Source organism: Zerene cesonia, chromosome 16, assembly GCF_012273895.1.
Source record: "Zerene cesonia ecotype Mississippi chromosome 16, Zerene_cesonia_1.1, whole genome shotgun sequence".
NCBI classification, from domain to species: Eukaryota; Metazoa; Arthropoda; class Insecta; order Lepidoptera; family Pieridae; genus Zerene; species Zerene cesonia.
The window spans coordinates 813,659-836,477 of record NC_052117.1 but is presented as its reverse complement, the minus strand read 5'-3'; the positions used below and the strand labels follow the sequence as shown (position 1 = coordinate 836,477).

At 33.8% G+C, this 22,819-nt stretch overlaps 4 protein-coding genes across 6 annotated transcripts in view; 2 read left to right on the top strand and 2 right to left on the bottom strand.

The window, feature by feature from the left end:
* The window catches only part of LOC119833027 (mitogen-activated protein kinase kinase kinase 11-like), a 50,200-nt gene extending 46,497 nt beyond the window's left edge, over window positions 1–3,703 (top strand). The window contains exons 10-12 of the mRNA XM_038356896.1: window positions 260–377; window positions 873–1,651; window positions 2,221–3,703. Of these exons, the coding sequence (XP_038212824.1) occupies window positions 260–377; window positions 873–1,651; window positions 2,221–2,278 (955 nt within the window). The 3' untranslated portion in view covers window positions 2,279–3,703. The remainder of the gene's footprint in view (window positions 1–259; window positions 378–872; window positions 1,652–2,220) is intronic.
* Window positions 3,704–10,950: 7,247 nt separating this feature from the next.
* LOC119832815 (ELAV-like protein 1) lies at window positions 10,951–12,839 on the bottom strand. The gene has a single exon (XM_038356587.1). It carries the CDS (start codon window positions 12,503–12,505, stop codon window positions 11,375–11,377), a length of 1,131 nt encoding a protein of 376 aa, XP_038212515.1. The 5' UTR covers window positions 12,506–12,839; the 3' UTR covers window positions 10,951–11,374.
* Window positions 12,840–13,160: 321 nt separating this feature from the next.
* Window positions 13,161–18,373, top strand: LOC119832816 (39S ribosomal protein L33, mitochondrial). The gene is made up of 3 exons (XM_038356588.1): window positions 13,161–13,311; window positions 13,438–13,541; window positions 14,541–18,373. Exons 1-3 carry the CDS (start codon window positions 13,271–13,273, stop codon window positions 14,594–14,596), a joined length of 201 nt encoding a protein of 66 aa, XP_038212516.1. The 5' UTR covers window positions 13,161–13,270; the 3' UTR covers window positions 14,597–18,373.
* Window positions 16,318–22,819, bottom strand: part of LOC119832811 (1-phosphatidylinositol 4,5-bisphosphate phosphodiesterase) — a 61,102-nt gene continuing 54,600 nt past the window's right edge. For all 3 annotated transcript variants that reach the window (XM_038356583.1, XM_038356581.1, XM_038356582.1), the window contains exons 18-22: window positions 21,030–21,207; window positions 20,027–20,230; window positions 19,561–19,717; window positions 19,023–19,112; window positions 16,318–18,645 (exon numbers count right to left, since the gene is read on the bottom strand). In XM_038356583.1, coding sequence (XP_038212511.1) covers window positions 18,577–18,645; window positions 19,023–19,112; window positions 19,561–19,717; window positions 20,027–20,230; window positions 21,030–21,207 — 698 coding nt within the window. In that variant the 3' untranslated portion in view covers window positions 16,318–18,576. The remainder of the gene's footprint in view (window positions 18,646–19,022; window positions 19,113–19,560; window positions 19,718–20,026; window positions 20,231–21,029; window positions 21,208–22,819) is intronic.

Genomic DNA, 22,819 nt, shown 5'->3' with positions numbered 1-22,819 from the left:
TGCATTTTTTTGCCTGTAAAATATTACTTGAAAAAATGTGCAAAGCTCCGTTCGCTTTTCCACAGTCTTCCGAGTCCATTCCTTCTTTCCAATCGTCAATCCTTTCCTTATCCCTTTAAAAGCGGGCAGCGCATTCACAGAGGACAACTCTCCGAATGTTCATGGACTGTAGTGATCGCTTACCATCAGGCGAACCACCATCTTAGCTGCCCGCTATGATATAAAAGCAGAAAAAAAACTAAGATAAATGTTACTCTAGTGCGGAACTGGAAACGGACGCGTTACTGCCGGCGTACGATGGCTTCGGGTTCGCGCACAACACGTACCACGGGCCGACGCGCCACTTGCGGCCGCCGCTCACGCATCTCGCTGACCAGGTGCGTGAGCAGTTTGTTTGTTTTTATCATCATAGCGTTTAGACTGGGTTAATGGGATAAAAGCACAATTAAGTATACCCTATGACATTTGTATAAACTGGCTTTCTATTGGTAAAAGGATTTTAATATTGGTTAAGTAGATCCAGATATTATCCCTTTAATTGTTTAGAAGTTTATGAACTTACTCGTTGATAATAGTAGTATAAACATATAAGATATGAGACCTTGTTAAATTGTTGGTTGGATATATTATATCAAGTCTCTATAGATGGATATATATAAATCAACTTGAATAACGATTGGAACTGTCATTGCTACATTCCTTCTTCTTTATTACATTAGTCTAAAGTTTTAACCAAATTTTTTAACACAAGGTCTTTTGTGGAATAAAAATAATATTACCGCCATCGTCTGATTCTTTATCATCTGTATTAAAACTCGTAGCTCTGTAAGAATTATTGCACAATTATTGACCTAGCCACTAAAATGTTGCAGATATCCAGCCTGCAGGTGGAGGAGCAGAAGCCACTCCGCTTCACGGACTCCCCAAGCCAGTACGCGCACGCGTCCTCCTCCTCCGGCTACGGGCACTCCGCGCAGCCGCTCTCCGGCACCTCCGGGCTCGGCACCAACTACACTTCCACGCAGCCCACCCCCTCGCCGCGGCGGACCTCCTCCTCCACGTCGGACCACCTGGCCGACCTCTACCATAACTACAGGGAGAACTTCCAGCCGTCGCCCTCGCAGGAGCGGATACAGGACTTCTACTACCGCCCGGAGTATCCATACGATAGGACCGCGGACTACGTAGTCAAACACCCCTACTACGGTTACGACGAGTGCTCGTTTGAATACAGGGAGCCGACCCCGGACTATCGCCCCTTCACGCACAGGCGGACTCCGTCGAACTCGTCCACTTCCAACTCTCATCCGGAGGAGTTCTCGCCGTCGCGACAGTTCCAGAAATACCCGAAAAACAGGGAGGACTATCGCAGCCCCAAAACGGAGTACCCGCGCAAGAACGACTACTCCCTGCCGCGGGATTTCTACCGGGAGCAAGCGGAAGTGGAGCGACCGGCGAATCTAGGTCTAGAGCTGGCGCCAACTAAACTGCGATCCAGCTTAAAGAAATACAAGAAGTCGTCCGCGTCGGGGGGCAGCTCCGGCGGGGGCACGCCCACCAACCCCACCCCCCCGGACAGCCTCACCAGCGAGACGGACAGCTCGTACGTGTCGGCGCGGGATGCGTCCAGTGGCTCGCAGTCCAGAGTCAGGTGAGCGGTTGATCTCGTATCAATAAGCTATGTGCTCTTTACTTACATTCTACATGTCTGTATGCTTAGATCTCTCAAATTACGCAACATATTTTGGGTTGTGCTTCAAGAGGAATATTTTTATGTATTAATATATAGAGAAAAAGGGGGTCAGGGGGTTCTACTTCTAGGCTATATATTATATACCACGGGCGAAGTCGAAACATTTATACATATTTCCATTTTACAAATAATATAAATGCAAAGCTTATGAAAGTCAGCTAAAAAGTCAATTATGCAACCCATAAATTCAATGTGGTTTAAAAAAAAATAAGTTTCAAAACCATGTTAAATATCCACTCTTGATTTCTCGGAAAATTCAGATTCTACTTAATTTTTTGCTGTGTACTTTGTTTGTTGTAAGTGGTTTTATAATCCTCGAGAACGTCTAAGCTAAGTTATGTAATTTTGACCAGACTATGGAAAGATGTAAACCATACCGTCCATATAGTTCTCATTTTCTATAATAAAAAAAACGAAGTAAGCTTAATTGAATCTAATATTAATATAAAAATCATTATAAATTCCAGATTCAGCCCGGAAACAATGGAAGGTCACCTTGAGAGGCGACCTTCGAGGCAATCGTAGCGAAGGCTCAAGAAGTTCGACGACTATCTCGTGTGACGTCGGACTGTTCTACTAGCTAAACGTGCAGTTAAGATCCTTCGGAATTATCCAGGGTGCTTCAGAACTGCCCAGGATGTTTCTGTAATGCCCGGGGTGCTTTGGAAATGACCAAGATGGTTCGAAAATACCTAGGAACTTTCAGAAATATCCAGGATGCTTCGGAAAAGATCCTGCGCTGGATGCTTCAGCAATTCACGGATATGCGAATTTTCTATGCAACTGTAGAAAGAAAAGTTTTGTAAAACTTGTAGGTTTGAATTCGTAAGTCGATGGTGACTGTTTCTTTTGACTTTCAGATATATTACAGTTTCTGAATATGACATTTGATATATAATTTGTGTGATGTGGAGTTGGTAAAAATACTTTTGACTGATGTTATAGAGTTCTGACATAGTTTTGGTATTATCATGTTAATCATCATTGTCTGTCTGTTTGTATGTATGAAATGTTTAAGATGGTTAAATTTTGGTAGCATATTATGTTTGATTATCAACCGACTTGAAAAATGACGTTCTCTTTCTAACTGTATGTTTTGTGTTTAATTTTGATGATTCTTTAACTATGTGAAAGCTGATAGCCCTAGGGAGCCATTTGATGTGGTGTTGTTCTACAATTCGACACTTAACAGTATTGCAATATGAAATTACGTTATATTCCTATATGTTTTACCTTGCCTTTACAGACTGGACTGTTATGCTGTTATGCAGTATTTTGTAAATAAATAACAATAAACAATATTAAACCGCTTAAATGTTTCACACATAACAACTTCACTATATTGTCAAGTTATGAGCTATATGATATTAAAAACGAGCGCTTACGATATGGTACTTTTATAATGACAAAATTTATTGAATGTAATGATTGATTTAGTTAATGAATATCTTAGTCATATTGCTGTCCCGTTCCCGCAATGTATAATATGATAAGATAGAGCAGGACGGACCTCAATTATTTTTTATATAGGGATTGTGTTCATTATAATATTGCTTTGTATTAAATGTATTGTATCGTAAAATAACTCTAACAGATTTGATAAAAATACCTTAATAACTATTGTAACATGATACAAAAGCAAATGATGGCAAAAAATAAGAAATTTAATTTTCTTTATCCTTGAAAATTAAAATACAGCTTTTGATTGCAATATTAAATATACATGCATAGTAAGATTTTGATAAAAATCGTTTTGCGTCTCGTTCCATATTGTTAACTACTCGTCTGTCCTTACGAACTGTTGGGATTTTATTTATTTATTTTTATTTTTATTTTATTCATAAAAGCACCTTACAGCTTTTAATAAGATAATCATTTTAAACATCAAAAAAACAAAATGCATAATAAATATCAATTGATAGATTCGCAAAGATTTGCGTCAGAAAAATTTATATTTATATAACTATGTTTTTCATTTGATAGATGCAGTTTTTACTGTTATGTATTAATTTGATTTAATAAAAAAGATCTTTTATAAATAGAAAGATGTACAAATTAACTTTGGTAATAATAATTGAATCTCATTTTTGAATAAATATGCATTCATTTAAAATTTCAAAAGGAAGAAATTCACATAATTTTCTTTGTTGTATTTATTAAAACATAAAATGCAGTAAAGATTTTTGAAGCTTACAATAAAGTGATAACGCTCAGAATTCTTTGTCTCCGAACTCGTCTGCTTAAAAAAGGCATCAATGAAACATGAATAGAAGTGAAATAATTTTACAGACTTTGAATCCGGATAGTGCACCAGAATACGATATTGTCCAATGTGCGTTTAAAATTCGTTTTAAAGCAGCGCATAACAATACGAGACTTGTGATTAAATTTTTTAAACGATATTTATATTGTGTCGATAGAATATTTTTGTGAAATTAATGTCTTCACAGTTTGACGGCAAATCCATGTAATATATTAATTTTAGCAAATAAATAATGTATTAGCCTCGAATAGCCGGCCCGGGAAGATTCTATTAGATTGGGCTGAGTAATTTTATTTTTCGATTTAAGACTAGCTATGTATTTGTATAAATATCATTGTATACTCTATATGTATGTATGTTAGAGTTAAGTTGATGAAAACTATCGAAATGATGACACGAGCATTTTTTTTTACATTTTTTAAACAATATATAGGCACAAAAGTATATAATGTACAAAGTGTAGATACCGCAGAGTGTACAAGCTTAATTAATTTAACTGGCATTTATTTTTTTTTTTATATTTTTTTTCTCGTTAATAATTAATAGTACAAATATGTTAAGGTATGTACGTATATATTGTAATCGTGTGTATATTCGGAAATTAATTGTATGAAATTGTATTGTATGCGTTTTGTACAAAGACAGAGTAGATATTTTTTACTAAAATATCATGTTTCGGTGGCCGTCACGGTGACGTAGTGTTAGAGCGAGTCTAGGACAATAAAATTACCGATTTTTATCGTTTTCAACGACATTTCCACCTATCTAGCTTTTATCATTAACGATATTCATAAAACAAGATTATTTGTTCTTCTATTTCCTTTTGTTATCTGTAACACTAGCTTTGTGTGAACCGGATTTTAATTGAGTTTCTACGTTTTTCTGATTAAAAAAAAAGACTTTTATCCGATAAGTCTTGTCGTTCTTGTTTTTTGATAAATGGTTTTAATGATTACATTTTACTTTTCTGTATTTTATTTAATTATGCGTACTTTATTTTATTATTTATAATAACTTGGCCTTGTCAAAACTGATACTAATCTTAAAACTGTTTATTCGCTCTAGCGTCGCATCGTACGGTCACCGGTGTTGTAGTCATAGCAGCTTTTGTATTCACTTGTTGAAATAGGAGGAATCAAAGTTACTAGTCTTGATACTTGCAGTGTTGTTATGACCGAGTATAGAGTTTCTTAAATCGTCAAACATACATCAGCTGTAGTTTATCCTTTTAAAAATATTTAACGAATGTATTGTATTTGATTGAAATTATTATTTTTGTTTGAGTGCAAAATATATTATGACGAAATGTGAAGATTATTGAAATTTCATACTTCGTAATAACCTATATAAATTTATTGATATTAAATATGATATAAAGCTTTTGGTTTCGTATCGTATTGTTTCGCCTGTTTTATGCTAAATCAATTTTATTTTTACATACATAAATTTATTGGTTCACCTCGGTTTCATTTAAAATTTTTAAGAATACTCATGCGCTAGTATTAAAACAGGCGATGAAATTGAACGTTATCTCCGTTAATGAAACTAACAAATCATCAAAATTTATATACGTATGTGAAATCAAATATGGAAATATTTCCACCTTAATCTCGCTTTATTGTAAGATATTATACAAAGTGGGTGTTTTATTGTTTGACGTATATTTACTTATCGGCAATCGACACGCCCGCGGAGGTGACGTTTCTAAAAGTGTTAGTCACTTATCACTCGTGTTAAAATTAAGTGTAAGGTGTATATCAAAAGTAATATTAACATTAGCTTTGATATTATTAGCGAAACCAGTGCCTAATGTTTGCTGGGAAAGGTATTTTGAGATTTTGTAACTGACTTGTGGTAAGGAATTGGCTTTTTACTGCGAATGAGAGGCCAGTAACACTTTTTTTTTTATTCTTTTTAAATTGACTTGACTTGGTGCATCATAGACAATATAGTTTTGATAGATCTAGCAATCTATGATTTTGCATCTGTCGACTCGCATCGTCGAATTAAATATTTTATCTATGTGCAATATGCGGTAATTTTTTGCGTCCATTTATGTTTATTTTATTTTCGTCGTGAAACAGTATTGGATTCAGTATTCGAGACTTGAAATTATTTTTCTATTATATATTTGATATTCAACGTAGATGATATAAGTAGTGTTTAATTTGAGCTTGTCTGTGCCAATATCGTCCAGTGCTTTTTTTTATTTTTGTTAGTACAAACCAAAACCTAACCAAATTATTTTAAGAATCTCTTGTATATTAAGTTTCAGATTAGTCACAAATTATTATTTTTTTCTCGAGTCAACGAAACGAACACTGTATATATTCACGGCGCGATTACTTAAAAACTCTAGTCTTGTAATGTTTATTTGAATTTTGTTTGGTTAGACGGCTGGTTGTGGTCTTTTACACGAGTCGTATTACTTTTTTTAAATTAATTTTGAACTGAAGGCAGCAGTGTTCCAGAGTTGTAATAATTAATGTTATGTGATAATTCGGCTCGTGTAAAGTGCACTGGTCCGGGCATTCCATTATTTTGACCGAAACATTCCATATATGTGAAGTGATATTGTGCTCATTGTACGCGTTAGAATGTATTCGCGAAGGTTCTGTGTGCCAATGTGTGGGGAGAATGCCTTACGTCTGTACGTTAAACCGACAAATAAAATAGATTAAGCTTTTTACATTGTCTTATTATTTTGCCCTATTGTCTTTCCATTACTAGAATGCAAGATATAGAATGTTGTTCAATGTACTTTAGATATGTTGAGTACTAAGTGAATACAGGCGTATTCTTATTGTATTAAAGTGCAGAAAACATCAAGGTTTGATAAGGGTGCAGGTAGGAAGTAAATGAAAGAGGTAGATACAAGTATAAAAAGAACAATTTATTCTCTGGATAACTATATTATTACGTAGTGCAAGTATAAAATATATCCACTTATAAAATTGTGTCTTACACGCTATTTATTTACATAACTGCAAAAATTTGCGTCTCACGAGACGATAAAAACTTTGTTCAATGTTCATCTTCACATAATTAATAATACATACAAAATAAAGTAAATAATTCTAAGTTACCATATTACGTTAAACCTTTTATAAAAGCAAAGAACCACTCGAATTTTTAAAACCATTTGGTTTGGAATAGGGAATTCATAATTTTGGTTTTAAACCGAATCTTATTTCTAACAATTAGATAATAAACAAAAATATCACAAGGTTTAATCTCTAATTCGTACTCTACGATTACTATGACTAGTGGAATATCTTTAAATGCATCGTCTTAGGGCCAGAACCAATTCTGGGACACAATACATAGCTCTCGCCCAACCAATACGTTGGGTTGAGAAATAAAATTTTCAAAATTGCCACAATTTTGACATTATACCATAATCATCTCGTTTTAAATCGTTTTTCTTACCTCTTAAGTTTCTGTGACCCCAGCATTTAACACTCATCACATTTTAAACAAATAAAAAATACATTAGTAATTATAACAAATGTGTCTTGCTGCAAATTTTTAAAAGAATTTAACCTTAATTGGAAGATGCTTTCACTTTAATTATGTTAATGACAGCTGCTATGCCGCATAAAATGTAGATATTCATATTTGAACGGACAGTTCGTAAATACTGACAGACGTTCAGTAAATACTGTAACATTTTAAATCACATAGTCTTTATTAGAAGCTAAGGGAAACAAAAGTTCAATTTTCCACGGCACGCAACAAAAGCGGGAGATCACATCACGCCTCGTCTGGCGTCTTGCCAAAAATGTCCGTTCAACGAAGATTTATCTTCGAGCCTCATTTCCAATTTGTATATCTCATTTAGTTATTCCTTATTTGAGCAGTTTCTAACATAACAAATTGTGTTACGTACCACCGAGAAAAGTAGAATACATATAACATATGTTGTAATGTTAGTTTATAGCATGACAGAACCGAGACCACTATAGCCTTGATAAGTTAGCTATCATTGTATTCATCGTCGTTCAAGGGCCTGTGGCTGAACTTTTCATATTTGCACTCTCGGTGGCTGAGTGTTTCAGTCAATAATTGGACAGACCTATCCTATACGCAAACAAAGATAAAGCATATCGCAATACTGTAGAAGCAAAGCGGGATTTTTATTCACTCGCTAAATAGAAATAGTAGTAACATTTCAAAACTTGAGTATGATTCAGAGGAGAGCGAGACAGGAAAAAAAATATTTGCATTAAATTTGCATACTTATAATACTTTATTGGTGACGTAACGGCGAAAGGGAACGACCAACGGAAATTTTCATACAAAAACTAACTCATGCGGTACAAGTTTCATACTGCGTGAAATGTCCTAAATAACTGAAGCCATTTCCTGGCTATTTCATAGAACATTTTACTCCTTCCTGTCGTTTTGTTCCATCACCAATATTTGCAGCTATATTTCAGTCGTTAGTTACTCTCGCTTGACAAATTCATAAGCGGCGAGTTGGAATATCTCAGAATTTGTCGACATGTTCACCTTTGGTATTTTCGTAGCAATTTTGTTCAAAATATCTATCTATAATATGAAACCGAAGATGATGAATCTTCTAATTTCAACTCCCTAGAATGTACGAATCAAAATCACATTGGTTAAATACGTGAACGGTCCCTCAACACTACTATTGTTACAACTGTACAAATAGCTGTTACCGACTACCGAAGTAAACGTGTTTTTGTTCCTGCCATAAATAGTCCACACGCGGTTCCGCCGAAGAATTTGTACCTCTGCCCTCTTGTCTAGATTACGCATACAAGCTTATCGATTTGAATTAATTTCACGAACCTGTATCCATTTGCGAACTCGTTTTTACAATACAAAAAATAATAATTGACACGGAACTACCAGCCAGTAAAAGCATAGTTTAGATAATACTAATTGACGTTATATTTGATTAAATATATTTTCAAGAATTTGCGGATCGATTTCTTTACACCTACTGACCCGATTAAAACGAATTTGGCAGGTTATTTATTCATAAACTGTCACGATGTGTACATTGCATGAAATATTTTTAGAGTAATTTAAACTATTACACTATTTGATACTTCAGTGGTATTGAATATTCAAAAAGTCAATAAAAATTATAATCTACAGTTACTACAAATAATTCACGACACCCATAAAATTATGCATTAAAAATAACTTAAAAATGGCATGCAATTTAAGGTACTTGCAGGAATAAAAAGAACTTTAATTTGTTATTAATAAAATTGTAAATATCAAGAATTATCAATGCAAATAAAACATTCGTGTCCGAGACTTTATGTTTATGTTAGGCACCTGTCTACTTTTTGAACTAATCAGCAGAACTATTTCGAAATATGTACAGATATATATAATGTTATCTATGACTGATGATTATTTTTGAGAAATCTATAATGCTAATCTCTCTGATTATAAAACTTTATAATCTAAGGATAATCTATACGGCATTAGTTATTAACTTCATGTATATTTCGAATACACGGTTGAATTCGTACCTGCCTATGTAAATAAAAACGGTAGGTCCCTAACGGGAGTACGTTCAATTAAGAATAAAGCCTTTCTCTGTAACGTTTACTGTATTAATGAGAGTGCAATGCGAAGAATTGGGTTCAATTCGTGGACCGATATCTGAACAATCAACAATGTGACTGATAAAAAATCAATTGGTTGTTCATTATCAATTGACTGCATAATTACAACTTGTTCCTAACAGTCTATCCCTCCGCATTGTTATGTTAAACTAAATTAAGTTAAAGGTCACGCAATTTCGTCCTTTGTATCCTTTAATATTAGAATCAGTCTTGCAAATATAGTGAGATCGTATCGGCATTAGAGCCTTTCAGCTAACAAGCTAAGCTATATACTTATAGTTGGAACGAAAAGGTCGACGACATAGGTTCAGACGAATATTTATAACTATTGACCTTGGAAAGGACAGGAGACTACGCTCCGCCGGCCGGCGGGTACCTACATGTAGTATGAAAACAAAATCAATATTCAACCACTGTTAGATCTCTCTGCTATAACTTCATGCAAACAGAAATTCACTTGTTAAAACGATATTTAATTTTTTCATAACTATCATAGTACAGCTTTAACTGAAACTAAATTTTAGTATGTAATGTGAGACTTATCGAGAATATCGGCATGATATTAAAAATTTATAGGCGGAAGGTTGTAAAAACGAGCGATACGTGGGTTTTAGATATTTCCTATCGGCTATGTTCTTATAAGTTTGAAAATTTAATACTGTTCCATGGTCAGACGCCATATTATGCCATTAAAAAATATTGTTCCTATGAGAACAGGCACTCGATTTGTGGCAGTTTTCACTTTTATATTGGCTCATATAGGACCGTGGTATTGTCGCTATCTTATCACTATCCTGGCGCGAAACGTAGATATAACTTGCTATTAACTACTAACTGATGTAAGCAAGTAATGCTATATTATAACAATTTTTGCCCTAACCCTACACAATAACTGTTTCCGAAGCCTTACAATATTTCAGAGGTTAAAGCTCGTTTCCAACATCGTCTCGACAACAAGGCGCCCGTTTTTATCGTATTTATTTTCATTGATCGTAATATGAGATTCGCATATGATCGTGACTGTTATACCGAAAATATTAAAATTATAACACAAAATTAATGACGGCATTTACAATAACGGGAGCCATAAAACCTGAGGTAACATAAACAAATAAAAACTTATTTTCGTTCTCTACTACACAACATGCAATAGTCAAGCATTTACATCGAACCTGCCGTTGGACAATACACATACAATACTTTATATTGTTAACACTACTGCCACAAATAATTATACTTATTAGGAATATTATGAATAATATTATGTATATAGGGATAGGATGAGGATTGTAGTATATAGAAAAATAGAGAAATATACAATACACTATTTAAACATGAAATTTATTAAAGATAAAAAAACATACAATGTTTGTTTTACACAAAATAAAATACCTGGAGGGTTACGGGCGGAGGCAGGGGAGCAGGCAGGCGGGCCCCGCTCCGCCCGAGCATAATACATATTCGACAGGTCCATACATAGTCAAATAATAAAATATCATACCATACGATAAAAGTACACATATATGATAATGTTAAGCCAACTCTACTCACAGGTAGTCATGTTGCTCTCTCGCCAGTACAAAACTATATTAAATCTTACAAAAATACTTATGTGACTAATTTGAAATGCACATAGAGGATCTCGCGTCTCCACTACAAAAATATTCTTGAGATTGGAATGGAAATCTTTTAAGCTTTGGGCCACCCAATAATCACAATGGAACGGCGTTCATAACGTCCGTCAACCTAATTGTTATTTCTCTTTTGAGTCTTAAAACTAACAGACAGAACCTGGCCGTTGAGCGTGTAACCGTTCAGGGCCTGAATGGCCATCGCTGCCTCGTCATACTCACGCATGTTTACAAACGCGAATCCCCTATTTTTCTTCGTCTCTGGATCTTTAATAACTTTAATAGAATCTATTGCACCGTAGGGGCCAAAGAGCTGCCACAGAGCCAGCTCTTCCGTGTCCTCTCCGATATTGTATACATACACAGTGGTCTGGTGCGGCGCGGCCGGGGTGCCCAACAGCGGCACGGGGCTGGCAGGCGCGCCTAGCAGCGGTATCGGAGTGTGGTTGGACGCTGCCATCGGGTTGAACCGTTGTTGCCCCTTGTTGATGAATGGCAGGGCCTTCCCCGGCGAGGGCAGCAACGGGGGTGGCGACGCTTGCGGGAACCCGGGAGCGAAGGCAGGAGGCCGAGACCCGAACGCGGCGCTCAGGTTCGTGCCATTGAATGTCGGTGTGGTGCCGTTAAAGACAGCGGCGGCACCGTTGTACGCGAGTGGTGTTGTTGCCATGCCGATTCTCTGAATTGGTCTAGGTGCGTTCTTATTCGCGTTGGGTTTATTCGCGAATTTAACAACAATAGGTCCGGCGCCTGCAATTGGTGTCTGCCCATTCATGTGTTGAATTGCATCTTCAGCTTGCTGCCTTGTCTCATAGCACACAAAAGCTATACCCTGCGAGACGCGACTGTTCGTAATGTTGCCGAACTGACTGAAGAGACCGTTCAATCGTTCTAACGTCATGTCTGGAGGTAGATTACTAATGTAGAGATTCGATTCTGTATCTGGCTTATGGCTAACCTTATTTTCTGGATTGAGCAGTGCGAACGACACTTTCAGAGTCTTGCCTTGCATCAATAAGCCATTGAAGGCGGCTCGCGCCTTCTCGGCATCCTCGTGCTTCTCATACTCCACGAAACCATATCCCCGGTTCGCTATGAGCTTACAGCTTTCAATCTTTCCCATTGCAGAGAAGAGCGCATACATCATATCCCGCGTCATCAGCTCCGGAATATAGTTGACCATGAGTTTGGTCGGTGACACATTGGCGTCGACGCCGCCATTCTCATTCATATCGTTTTTTATCATTGTTCTTAATTATGTACGAACTACACTACAGGAACCGAAATACTAAAAAATAACACTGACTGTAGTTAGTTAATTCATTTGCCACATGGAAAACTAACAAAGAACAAACAAAAGAACCTAAATTGTACGAAAACGCCAACTACACAACGCCGGTTCACAAGTTCATCATCACACGACACACGAACAACTCGAACAAGTTTGTTTTTTGGAATGTTACCAGAACAATACTGCTATTTGTGAAAATGCAATGATATTTACATTTCTTGGTAAATATTTAATTTATTGTATTTTTATGGAACAAATCAATAAATAACTAACAATAATGCACGTGCCCAATTTTTGGAATAATGTCAATTACGGTTCTATTTTTTGTAAAAATACGTGGCAATTTGCAATGTCAAGAAAACTATTAAGTACCTATTTACTTTGTATTTTTGTCGTTGATGTTTGTCAAAATCGATTTAGCCAAAAGTTGTTACTTTTTCTATAAAAATAAATTTGCTATATACGATTTAATATTATTATAATAAATGGAATTAAAACAGCTCAGTCCAAATTTATATCGTACAAAAGATAATGTATATAAAATTTTGAAAAAAGACCATAAATAATGACATAATCCTTACCTTCCTACTGACAGTCACTGTCAATGTCAGTACAATTTGACAATAGTTAGACTTAAAATCAACCAACCAAAACAACCGTATGTCAGCATAACCTATTCATATTCAATAAAAAATCTCTATTTTAATTTATCGATATAATATGTTTTTAACCAATGTTTTGCTAAAAAAAGCAAAAAGCAAGTAAGTATTATTATATATAATGCTGTTCGAAATATAACGATTAGTTTAAAATTCAGTGTTTTCATTTAAGTCATAAATATATGAAATTTAAAAATAAAAAATAATCAAAACATTTTTATTCTATAGACATATAATGGTTCTCATGGAAAGTGTTGTTTCGGGACATAAATTTAGCGCTGTAAGAGAGCGACTAGCAGATAAATTGGAACTGCTACGGTATGATCCATACAGTAAGTAATTTCCGTTTTTTCTCCGGGATTAGCTTCTGCCATGTCATGTTTGAGTAGAGGCAGATGGATAATAAGAGTAATATCCTGCCTCGTGATCAAATTTTTTCTATTCTTTCAAAATTTCTCATTTATAAAGCATTTCAATGCTATAAAACTAAAAATAAAAAGAGTAATATCGTTAATTTAACCCCAATAATATAAACAAAAAAAAACAAATTTACGAAATTAGCTCAGTAGGTAATGCGTGTGATTATGCACAAGGCAATAATTCATTTTTATTATTGAATATCACAACCAACTTCGTAAATTAGTCAATCAAAAGCTCTGAGATTTACCATCGGTATTGATGTCTTGTCATAGCAGTATATTTTTTTTAAATAAGAGACAGCCTTTGGATTTCACTGTATGCATGCTTGGCTCAGCAAGCAGTTAAATGTAATGGTTTGAAGTCATTTGCCTAACCGTTTGATTGATAGTTCACTAACAATTCAGCATTCAATAAGGGGGCAAGACTATTAACTTACCTCTGTAGAAACTGCTTTCTGGACCAGTGGTAAATGTTATCACTATGTTATGATGATTTTAAAAGTGTTTCTATAAGAAGTCAAATTGAATATATAAGGTTGAATGACTAAAAGTTGGTCAGTTGGGGGACAAACCATAACTTTAATGTGTCAGGTATTCACTATTCACTTATATTATTGCCCTGCAATTGTATTTGAAATAGCTTAACTCAATATCTTTACTAATAATATAAAGCTGATGAGTTTGTTTGTTTGGATGGGTTATTCTCAGGAACATCTGGACCAATTTAACAGGTTCATTCTCCATTTAAAATGTAATTGATTCACCAGTGCTTAAGGCTATAGCACTCACTATATGTATATGTACATACCAAGGGCAAAATGGGGACAGACTGCCACTATTTATATTTCACTAGTAGTGTTTATATATTTTATAATCACAATATGATGATAATATTAATTATTTCTCTTTCAGTCCAACACGAAAGTTTATACAAGGAAAGGAAGAAGATAAAGAGTATTAAGAAGTAAAATAAAATGTAGGATAAAATATGTAGTAATAATGTACAAATTTATTATTTCAATAGTTTATTTAGTTACTGTATTTTAAAACAATAAACAAGTCTTTGGAATAATTGTTTTATTTCTATTAAATCCATTGCAAGTCGTAGGGTTGCCAACTATTTAAAGTGCCACATTTTATTAGGTTTTCTTTAACTTTACAATAAATTTAATATTTTAAATAATCATGATTGCTTAAAATGTAATTGAAGGATGTTTTTCTATTTTTGTTCATATCGATCAATGGTGCTGGCAACACTATTCACATAATAAACATAAATTGTTTATTATAATAGGGATACCTTAATTATTTTCATGGATGTCATGATAAAGTTTAAATAATACGAAAATTGCTACAGTACTTAGGATTAAAAATGGAAATCCTTACAATGTTTAAAACATAGAATAATCCAAACCTTATAATATAATTATGGTGATTATTAAAATTGTTATTATAAATAATTTTGAATTCACTATAATATACTTTAAGTTTAATTTAGAACATGTCTACATAATAAATACCCTATTCTTACTTTTAATTATTTCATTAAAATCAAGGTGCATTGTAGAAATAAAGTGTGATTTCAAATTACATGATAATAATACATTATTATAATTAGTATAATTTTTTAATACTAGCAATAAATGCTAAACTATTAAAACAACATTCGTATTGCATCCAAATATAAATTATAGGCCAAAAATATGAAATAATAATAATTTAATACATATTATTGGAAAACAGTCAAAATTTTAAATACCAATGAATATAATATGAATAAAAGAACACTTAAAGCTATTCTCACTATTTCCTATTTGATATAACTTTACAATTACAATAACAAGTTATCAATGTTTTAAATTACTTTAAGTTAACAACATTATGTTAAGATGTGGTCATACTGGCTCAGAATTAAATTGACTAGAATAAGCAAAATACAAGCTTAATATTTATGTACTTTGTTGAAACAAACTGATTCTTAAGTACAATTAATGTCCAAGAAAGCAAAAAAATACTTAGATTTTATATCTATATCATTGGGTTTGCATGAACTGTAAATTTATTTCGAATTATATAAGCGTAATTCCAATAAAATAAATGACATTTTTAAATTAATCAATTCCCGTAAGTAAGTTGCTTATGTATGAATGTTAGGGCTGTAAAAAAAGCCTCAAAAATCTGCTAACTCAAAGATCAACACATATTTTTTTATTTAATGGCTTGGTTACGAGACCTTTAAGCCAATAAAAGATCAATACAAATATTTTTATTCTCCAACTCATTACTAATACTAGTTTTTTTTTAATAGATATTTCTTTAAATGTATTTCTATACGGATTGTAGTTTATTCTTAAGACATTATATGTAACAGCCCTAACTGAAAGGTAATTTTTTATATTATAGTTGTGTACAAAACGCAGACCCAATGTTCTTAAAATAAAAGACCTTACATAATATTATAAACACGTTATTTATAATTAATCCTAAAACAGAATAAGCAAGTGTCATAGTTTTATAGTTGGTCCTCTAATGACAATAGATTATGAGTGGAATGAAACATATCTAATTTATAGTAATAGTGATGAAATATGAACAATTTATAACTAAGATAACAATTTATAGTGTTAAGGAAAACAATCAAATATATTTAAAAGTGCGTTACCCGTAAGTACCTTCATCTTGTATTTTGAAAATATATTCACTAAAGGAGTAGTTTTTTTTTTTATCTAGCAACAATTATCCAGTTCCTAATATATGAATTATTTATCTTCCTATATTTTTGTTTATTCTACGTAATGAAAAATCCTAGCTACAATAAAACGAATATAGTGATTAAAAAACACTCTTAGAGGCTGTCAATGACTTGTCACACGAGTTTGAGGTTTTTTCTACCCCTTTCCTGTCCTTGTCACAGGCTGTCACATTTTCAGTAGCCCATGATGTGACGTCACACATTTTCAATTTCAAGCAGTTATTTCAAAAAAATCTTAGCGAAAATGAAGTTTTGGTTGTTATATCAAGTTCGCTAATTTTAAGTGTTGTCACTTTTAAAATCTTACCATGTTACAAAAGTCCCCCCCCCCTGCTCCCCGGCTATTGTCACACTATGTCACATTTCGGTGACACCCCACCCCCCTAACATGTGACGTAATTTATGGATGAGCTTATATGTTTTTCTAAGACTTAGATAAGTAAATAAACTATGAATGGTACAAAGTTATCAAACATGATTCACTAATCTCTAATTATAGTTTTTAACACATTATAGGTTTATCTAGGAGACATTCATTTAATTCATGAATTATTACAATCAAATTTTAATATTTTATAAAATATTCGACGTAATATAGAATATATTATCTCTACTAATAAAATTTCAAATGATTTAATAAAATATAATCTTATATCATAATAATTAAATTCATAGTAAATTATACCATGCGATTTAACTAAAAGGAAAGTCCCTTCATGTGTTAATATATCAAATGTCAATAATATGATTTACTTAGAAATCCTTTTTCCATTTTAATAATGGTTTATTTACTTTGCCTCTTTCTTGGACTAAATTTAAACACAAACTTTATTTTTTATTTCATTACTTTGAATGAACATATTATGACGTCACGAAATGGCGCCGAACCCATCCTATTCTTAGTTAAATCGCATAGCATCTTATTTAAATATTATAATTAAAGTTATTTACACATTAAAATACATTTAGAATTCAACGCGGAGATTCATATGTTTGAAATATTTAATTGACTTAAAGTATTTAAAAAATTCAAAACCATAATGAACTGTATAATACAACTTTAAAAATTGAGAAATACTAAATGATAATGTCAATTTATGATAAATAGAGATACTAGTAAGTCATAGGTATATATTTTTTTTATTTAAATTTTTGTAAAATTTTTACCTCTACAGTACTTACAATTTTCTTTTAAGCTACCTTCGATTACAAAACCCTTAAAACTATTGACAGTTGAGACAAGGAACATATTTTTTTATAATTTAAGGCTTATTTTAATATTTTAATGAAATATAACAATTATTATATAATAAATAAATAAAAATTATTTGATCTAATTGATACAGTGCTTACCTAGCAAGATACAACTTAGAAGTTGAAGTTAGCTTCCTACTAAATATTAAACATTACTAGACTACTGTTGGGATAGAAAAGCCCAGAAATCCCATTAAAACAAGACAATACTTTAATGGATATTTACACGTATAAGTATTTAATTTATAAAATTTCGAAAACATTGTTCCTACTTAAACTTCACAGTATAAGATATAAGATAATATGTTTTTTTTAAATACTATTTCACAATTATTTAATTAAAAGCATAGACTTAGAAATATTTTTTTTTCTTGTATATAGCCCATACACAAGGTAAGGAACTGAAGTGAAGGACTTCTTTGGAACAATAATAAATTTTAGCAATTATAAATTATATATGTCTGATATTATTTAATTTTTTAAAGTGATTTTGTTTGTAAATGAACAATTCACAAAAGAATATATTTTAATTGAAATTAGACCTTATTATACAACAGGTTAAAATGGTTATTGAGAAAATAACTTAAAATTCGACCAAATTTATAAATATAATATAAGGTTCAATGAAATGAGCCGAGTTCAAATAGTACCCTTTTCATTGATTTAAAAATGGTCTATGATGTAGCTAAATATATTCCTAATTTGACATTAAAATGGCTATCGAACAACGACTAAAACGGTTTACTACTGCATTCCAAATTCGAAATTTGAATGATTTTCTGAAATAGCATGAAACGCAGGAAAGGTTTATTATTACGAAACGAACTACTGAATTCCAAATTCAAACAACGAGCACAGATAACGTGAGCGCACAGATTACACAAGAGCACTTGTCACTTGTCAAGTCATTTGCTCGATCAGCGGAGCAATGTCGGGATACTTTCATGCAAAGAACTCCGCTTTGCTCGCCATGTCGAATTCGGATTCCTCCATTTTGTACATCTCGATCAACTGGAAGTTAAATATTTTTTTTTTAATAATAGGAAAGATTTTGTTGTAGATACACTAGAAGTGGGCTTTTATCCTATCCTACTAATCCTACTAATTCTACTAATATTATAAATGCGAAAGCGAGCAACAAACATACACACACATCCTTACAGGATGTGTGTGTTGCTCTTTCACGCACTAACTACTGAACCGATTGCAATGAAGTTTGGTATGTTTGACAACTTGAATAACATATAGGCAACTTTTTATCCCGATATTCCTACGGGATACGAACTTGCGCGGGTGAAACCGCAGGGCGCAGCTAGTTCCCTAATTTTTTTTTGTTGAAATCAGTAAATGTGTTTTTAGATTATCTGATAGTTTTAAGATGAACTTACATTGTCAATATCCTTGGATAGTTCCTCCACTTGCTTGTCATGGGTCGCTTTAAGCTTCTCTTTTTCACGGTTCTGTTTGATTGTTTGGGTCTGGAATTAATTTACAATATTACTATTCTTATATCAATGAAGGTTTCTTTCAATATTCTTATACGTTTATAATCATGTTTCATATACCAAACCTTGAATAAATCAACCTACCTTAATAAATTAGTCATCACCAATTAGTACCCAAAGAAAATCGATGAAATACATGGAATGGGAAAGTTTGTAAAAATGTTTGGATGATTGTTTCTCTGTTTTTTGTTTTGCTGTTCATACTGCTGATTTTATTTATTTCCTGTTTGTACTCTTCTTGTAAAGGTGCACAATAAAGAGTTTTTGATTGATTGATTGATTATTTCAGCTTATCGTCTGGATTAGCATATAAGCTACATTTTAGCAAGATATCACACGAGTGCCGCGGGTTCTATATTAAATGCTAAGATTAACATTATTGGTAGCCTAAGCATTTAACATAACCAGATATTATTTCTACCTTTCTCTCATCCATGAACTTCTTGGTGTTGTTCTGCTTTTTCTCACGCAAGCGTCGGTCTTTCTCCTGTTTGGTCTTCAACGTCTTGTCGTTGGCCACTTCCTTGCTGGTCTCCACGCTTATCTTGGCCTGACGGGTGTTCATTTCTTTTAACTCCCTGATGGAAAAAGAAGTGTGAGTATTTTTGTGTCTATGGTTCAGGTATATTGCCCTTTATTTCCGGTCATTTTTGATGCAATAAAAATTCACTAAACATTGCATTAAACGTGATGTAAGCCCGAATTTTAGAAGCCTCGTCTCCTGAGACTAAATCAGGCTACATAGACATTCTTACTTTGGGAATAAAGTAGTATAATAATAATACAGTATTTTTTTTCATCTGAACGTGTCGTGCCGCGGCTGAGATCATTCACTGAGTGATGTGAGGGGGAGGGAGGAGTGGGTGGGGTGGGCAGAGTGGTCTCACCTGTCGTGCTTGGCCTCGAGCTGCTTCATCTGCGCGAGCTGCGTCTGCTCCATCATGCGGCGCAGCAGGTCGCGCTGGTCGTGCAGGCGCGCGCGCGCCGCGGCGCACTCCTCGCGGCGGTGGCGCGCCGCCAGCTCGCCCCACGCGCCCGCCTGCTCCGCCACCAGCGCGCGGAACGCCGCGTCGCCGCTCAGCTGCTCCTTGCTGCGCACCCGCATTGCTCTTAGCATGCTACTGTGTCCCTAGGCGACTGCCTTGTGACGGCGCAAATACTACTTGAATTGAACGCGCTGCGGCACGATTTAGGCCAGCTCGCACCGAAAGTAACACACCCCCACGGACCGGCGTGAACAAGTAGCATGCATACGGTGAGCGGGGGAGTTCCGTTCCCTCTTTGCAATCGTCAACCCTTCTCTTACCCCTTTCCCCGTAAAGACGGGCAGCGCAATCGAAGAAACCCTACGTCTACGAATATTCATAGGCGGCGGTGATCGCTTCAATAAATAAATATCAAACATTGTTTAGGTACCCTTTACTTTAAAAGTTAGGAGAGTAGAGAATGCACTGATGCTTTAAGAAAGAAATGTTTTAGAGTAAAATAAAGGGAATTAAAGCCTTTGCAATAATATAATAAGTTGAAACTTAAATCAATACTAGAAAAGCTTAAAAATTTAAAGTTTTCCCAAAAGTTCTTACTTACAGCTGACTAACTTTAGACGACACCCATTGTTCACAAATGATTTTTCAAAATACGCTATTGTTTAGAGAGAAGAAAGAGATCCATAGTTCAGTTTAGTATTATGTAAATTTACTCTCTCTCCAGTAACAAATTGCACTTTGTAAGATAAGAGTATGAGATAACAGAAGGAACAATGAGGGAAATAATGGAAAAGACTGAGAATTGTGAGGAAAACAATGCGGGCTTCGGATTTTCCCATTACAATTATCATTTTCTCCATAGATCCTATAAGAAAACCACATATAAACAATATTTCAAACTTACTTCTTCCCCTTAATCATCTTCTCTAAAGCGGCGCACTGCTGTTTCTGCAGCAGCATCTTCTCCTTAGCGTGGCGCTTGCGCATCGCTTCTAAATCCTTCTGTTGTTTCTTCCCAGTCTTCAGGAAGCCCTTGTCTTGGCGAAGAGACTCCACCGTGATGGGCTCAAAGACTAGGGGCTCTGGAATTATTATTTGCATATGCTAATTTCCAATACACCGAATATTGAAGGTTTATAAAACACCTAAATAGTGGGTATACCAATAATTGGTAATTTTAAAATGAAATATATATTATTTATCAATATTACCGACATGTCTTCACAGAAGACAAAGAAAGTGCCCAAGAGCGCCGAAGCTGAAAAAACTAAGACCCTATGCGTCTCGTCATATACCTACTTTCTCTAATCAAATTTGGATTATTCTAAATAATATACTTACTTTTCAAAAACATTTACTTTTATAGAGGTCTTTGATGCATAGTCGTATTTTATTAAAACATAAAGTACCATTTTGATCTTCTTTATATTAGGCCACAAAAAAAGATATTCATAAAGTAAATTTAAGCTGCAATAGAGTAAAAAGAGACAATGTGGTCAACCGACGCTGGACGTGTATCTTTAATATCGGCCATACTAACGTGTGGCCATAAATCTATTCAATAAAATATTCTCAATATAAAACACTGAGTTTAGCTGTTTGATCATGAAAACACTTGAACCTTCATCAATAAGGTGCAATTATATGTTATTTATCGTCTTCTTGGCCTTCGTGTGGAGTGCCAAAATTATATCGCAACAATATTTAGAAACAATTTCCAGTCTGTTTGTCTGTTTCCTTCAAAATATTATGAACCTTGGTTTAATGACACGCTGCTTGAGCGTACAAAAGCTTGAAATATCTTAGGTTTTTCATTTGTTTTAGAATATTGGGACTTTATAACGAATATTGCTTGAGAAAACAATTCAAATTCAAATTCAAATTTTAGAACTCACACAATCGGCCGACCTCAATACCTTCTGTGTTTTTTATTCAAATAATTAGCGAACAAAAATGAATTTTCACTGATATTATCTCATAGTCAGGCAGATTTATTTAGTAGATGGTGTTGTTTACTCTATGTGAGGTATTTATAAAATCTAGACATCACATGTTAATGTCAATCTAGAAAGGATATCAAATCTGCAGAGCTGTGCATGTGGCGAACAAAAATAACTTTCTAATTTCGTTCAATGACAGCGTTTTTAATATTATTATAACCATTTGAAATACAAGGTTGGCTAGTTGTAACACACAAGAACAAACAATTATTTGTTGTTATATTTATTTGATTAATCACAGTTTGTGGGATAAATAATATAGTATATTAACCACACAGCTTTCTAATGGAAATGCGTTATCAATATTGAAAATGTAGCTTTTGAGTTAATAAACGAATAAAGAAAAGGTCACATCACCAGACTCTTTGAAATATTTCCAAACTAGGCTGGATAGAACCAGTTAAGATTTTATAAGGAAAGCCAACCAACTTTTTAAAATTTTCTATAATATTTTAAAGGTTTATAAAGGGTTTTGCTAATAAATCCAAGTAGGATTAACCGATTGGCGTGATTCTTTTTGTGTTTGATAGGGAACATTTGGCATTTGGTTATATGTATTTATTAATATGGAGTTACCTTGTCCAGGTGTCTTGACAATAAATTAATTCTGTTCTACAAAACAGAACAGAATTATTTTTTGTCTTATCAACCGACTTCAAAAAAGGAGGAGGTTGTACTGTATCTTTTGTTTATG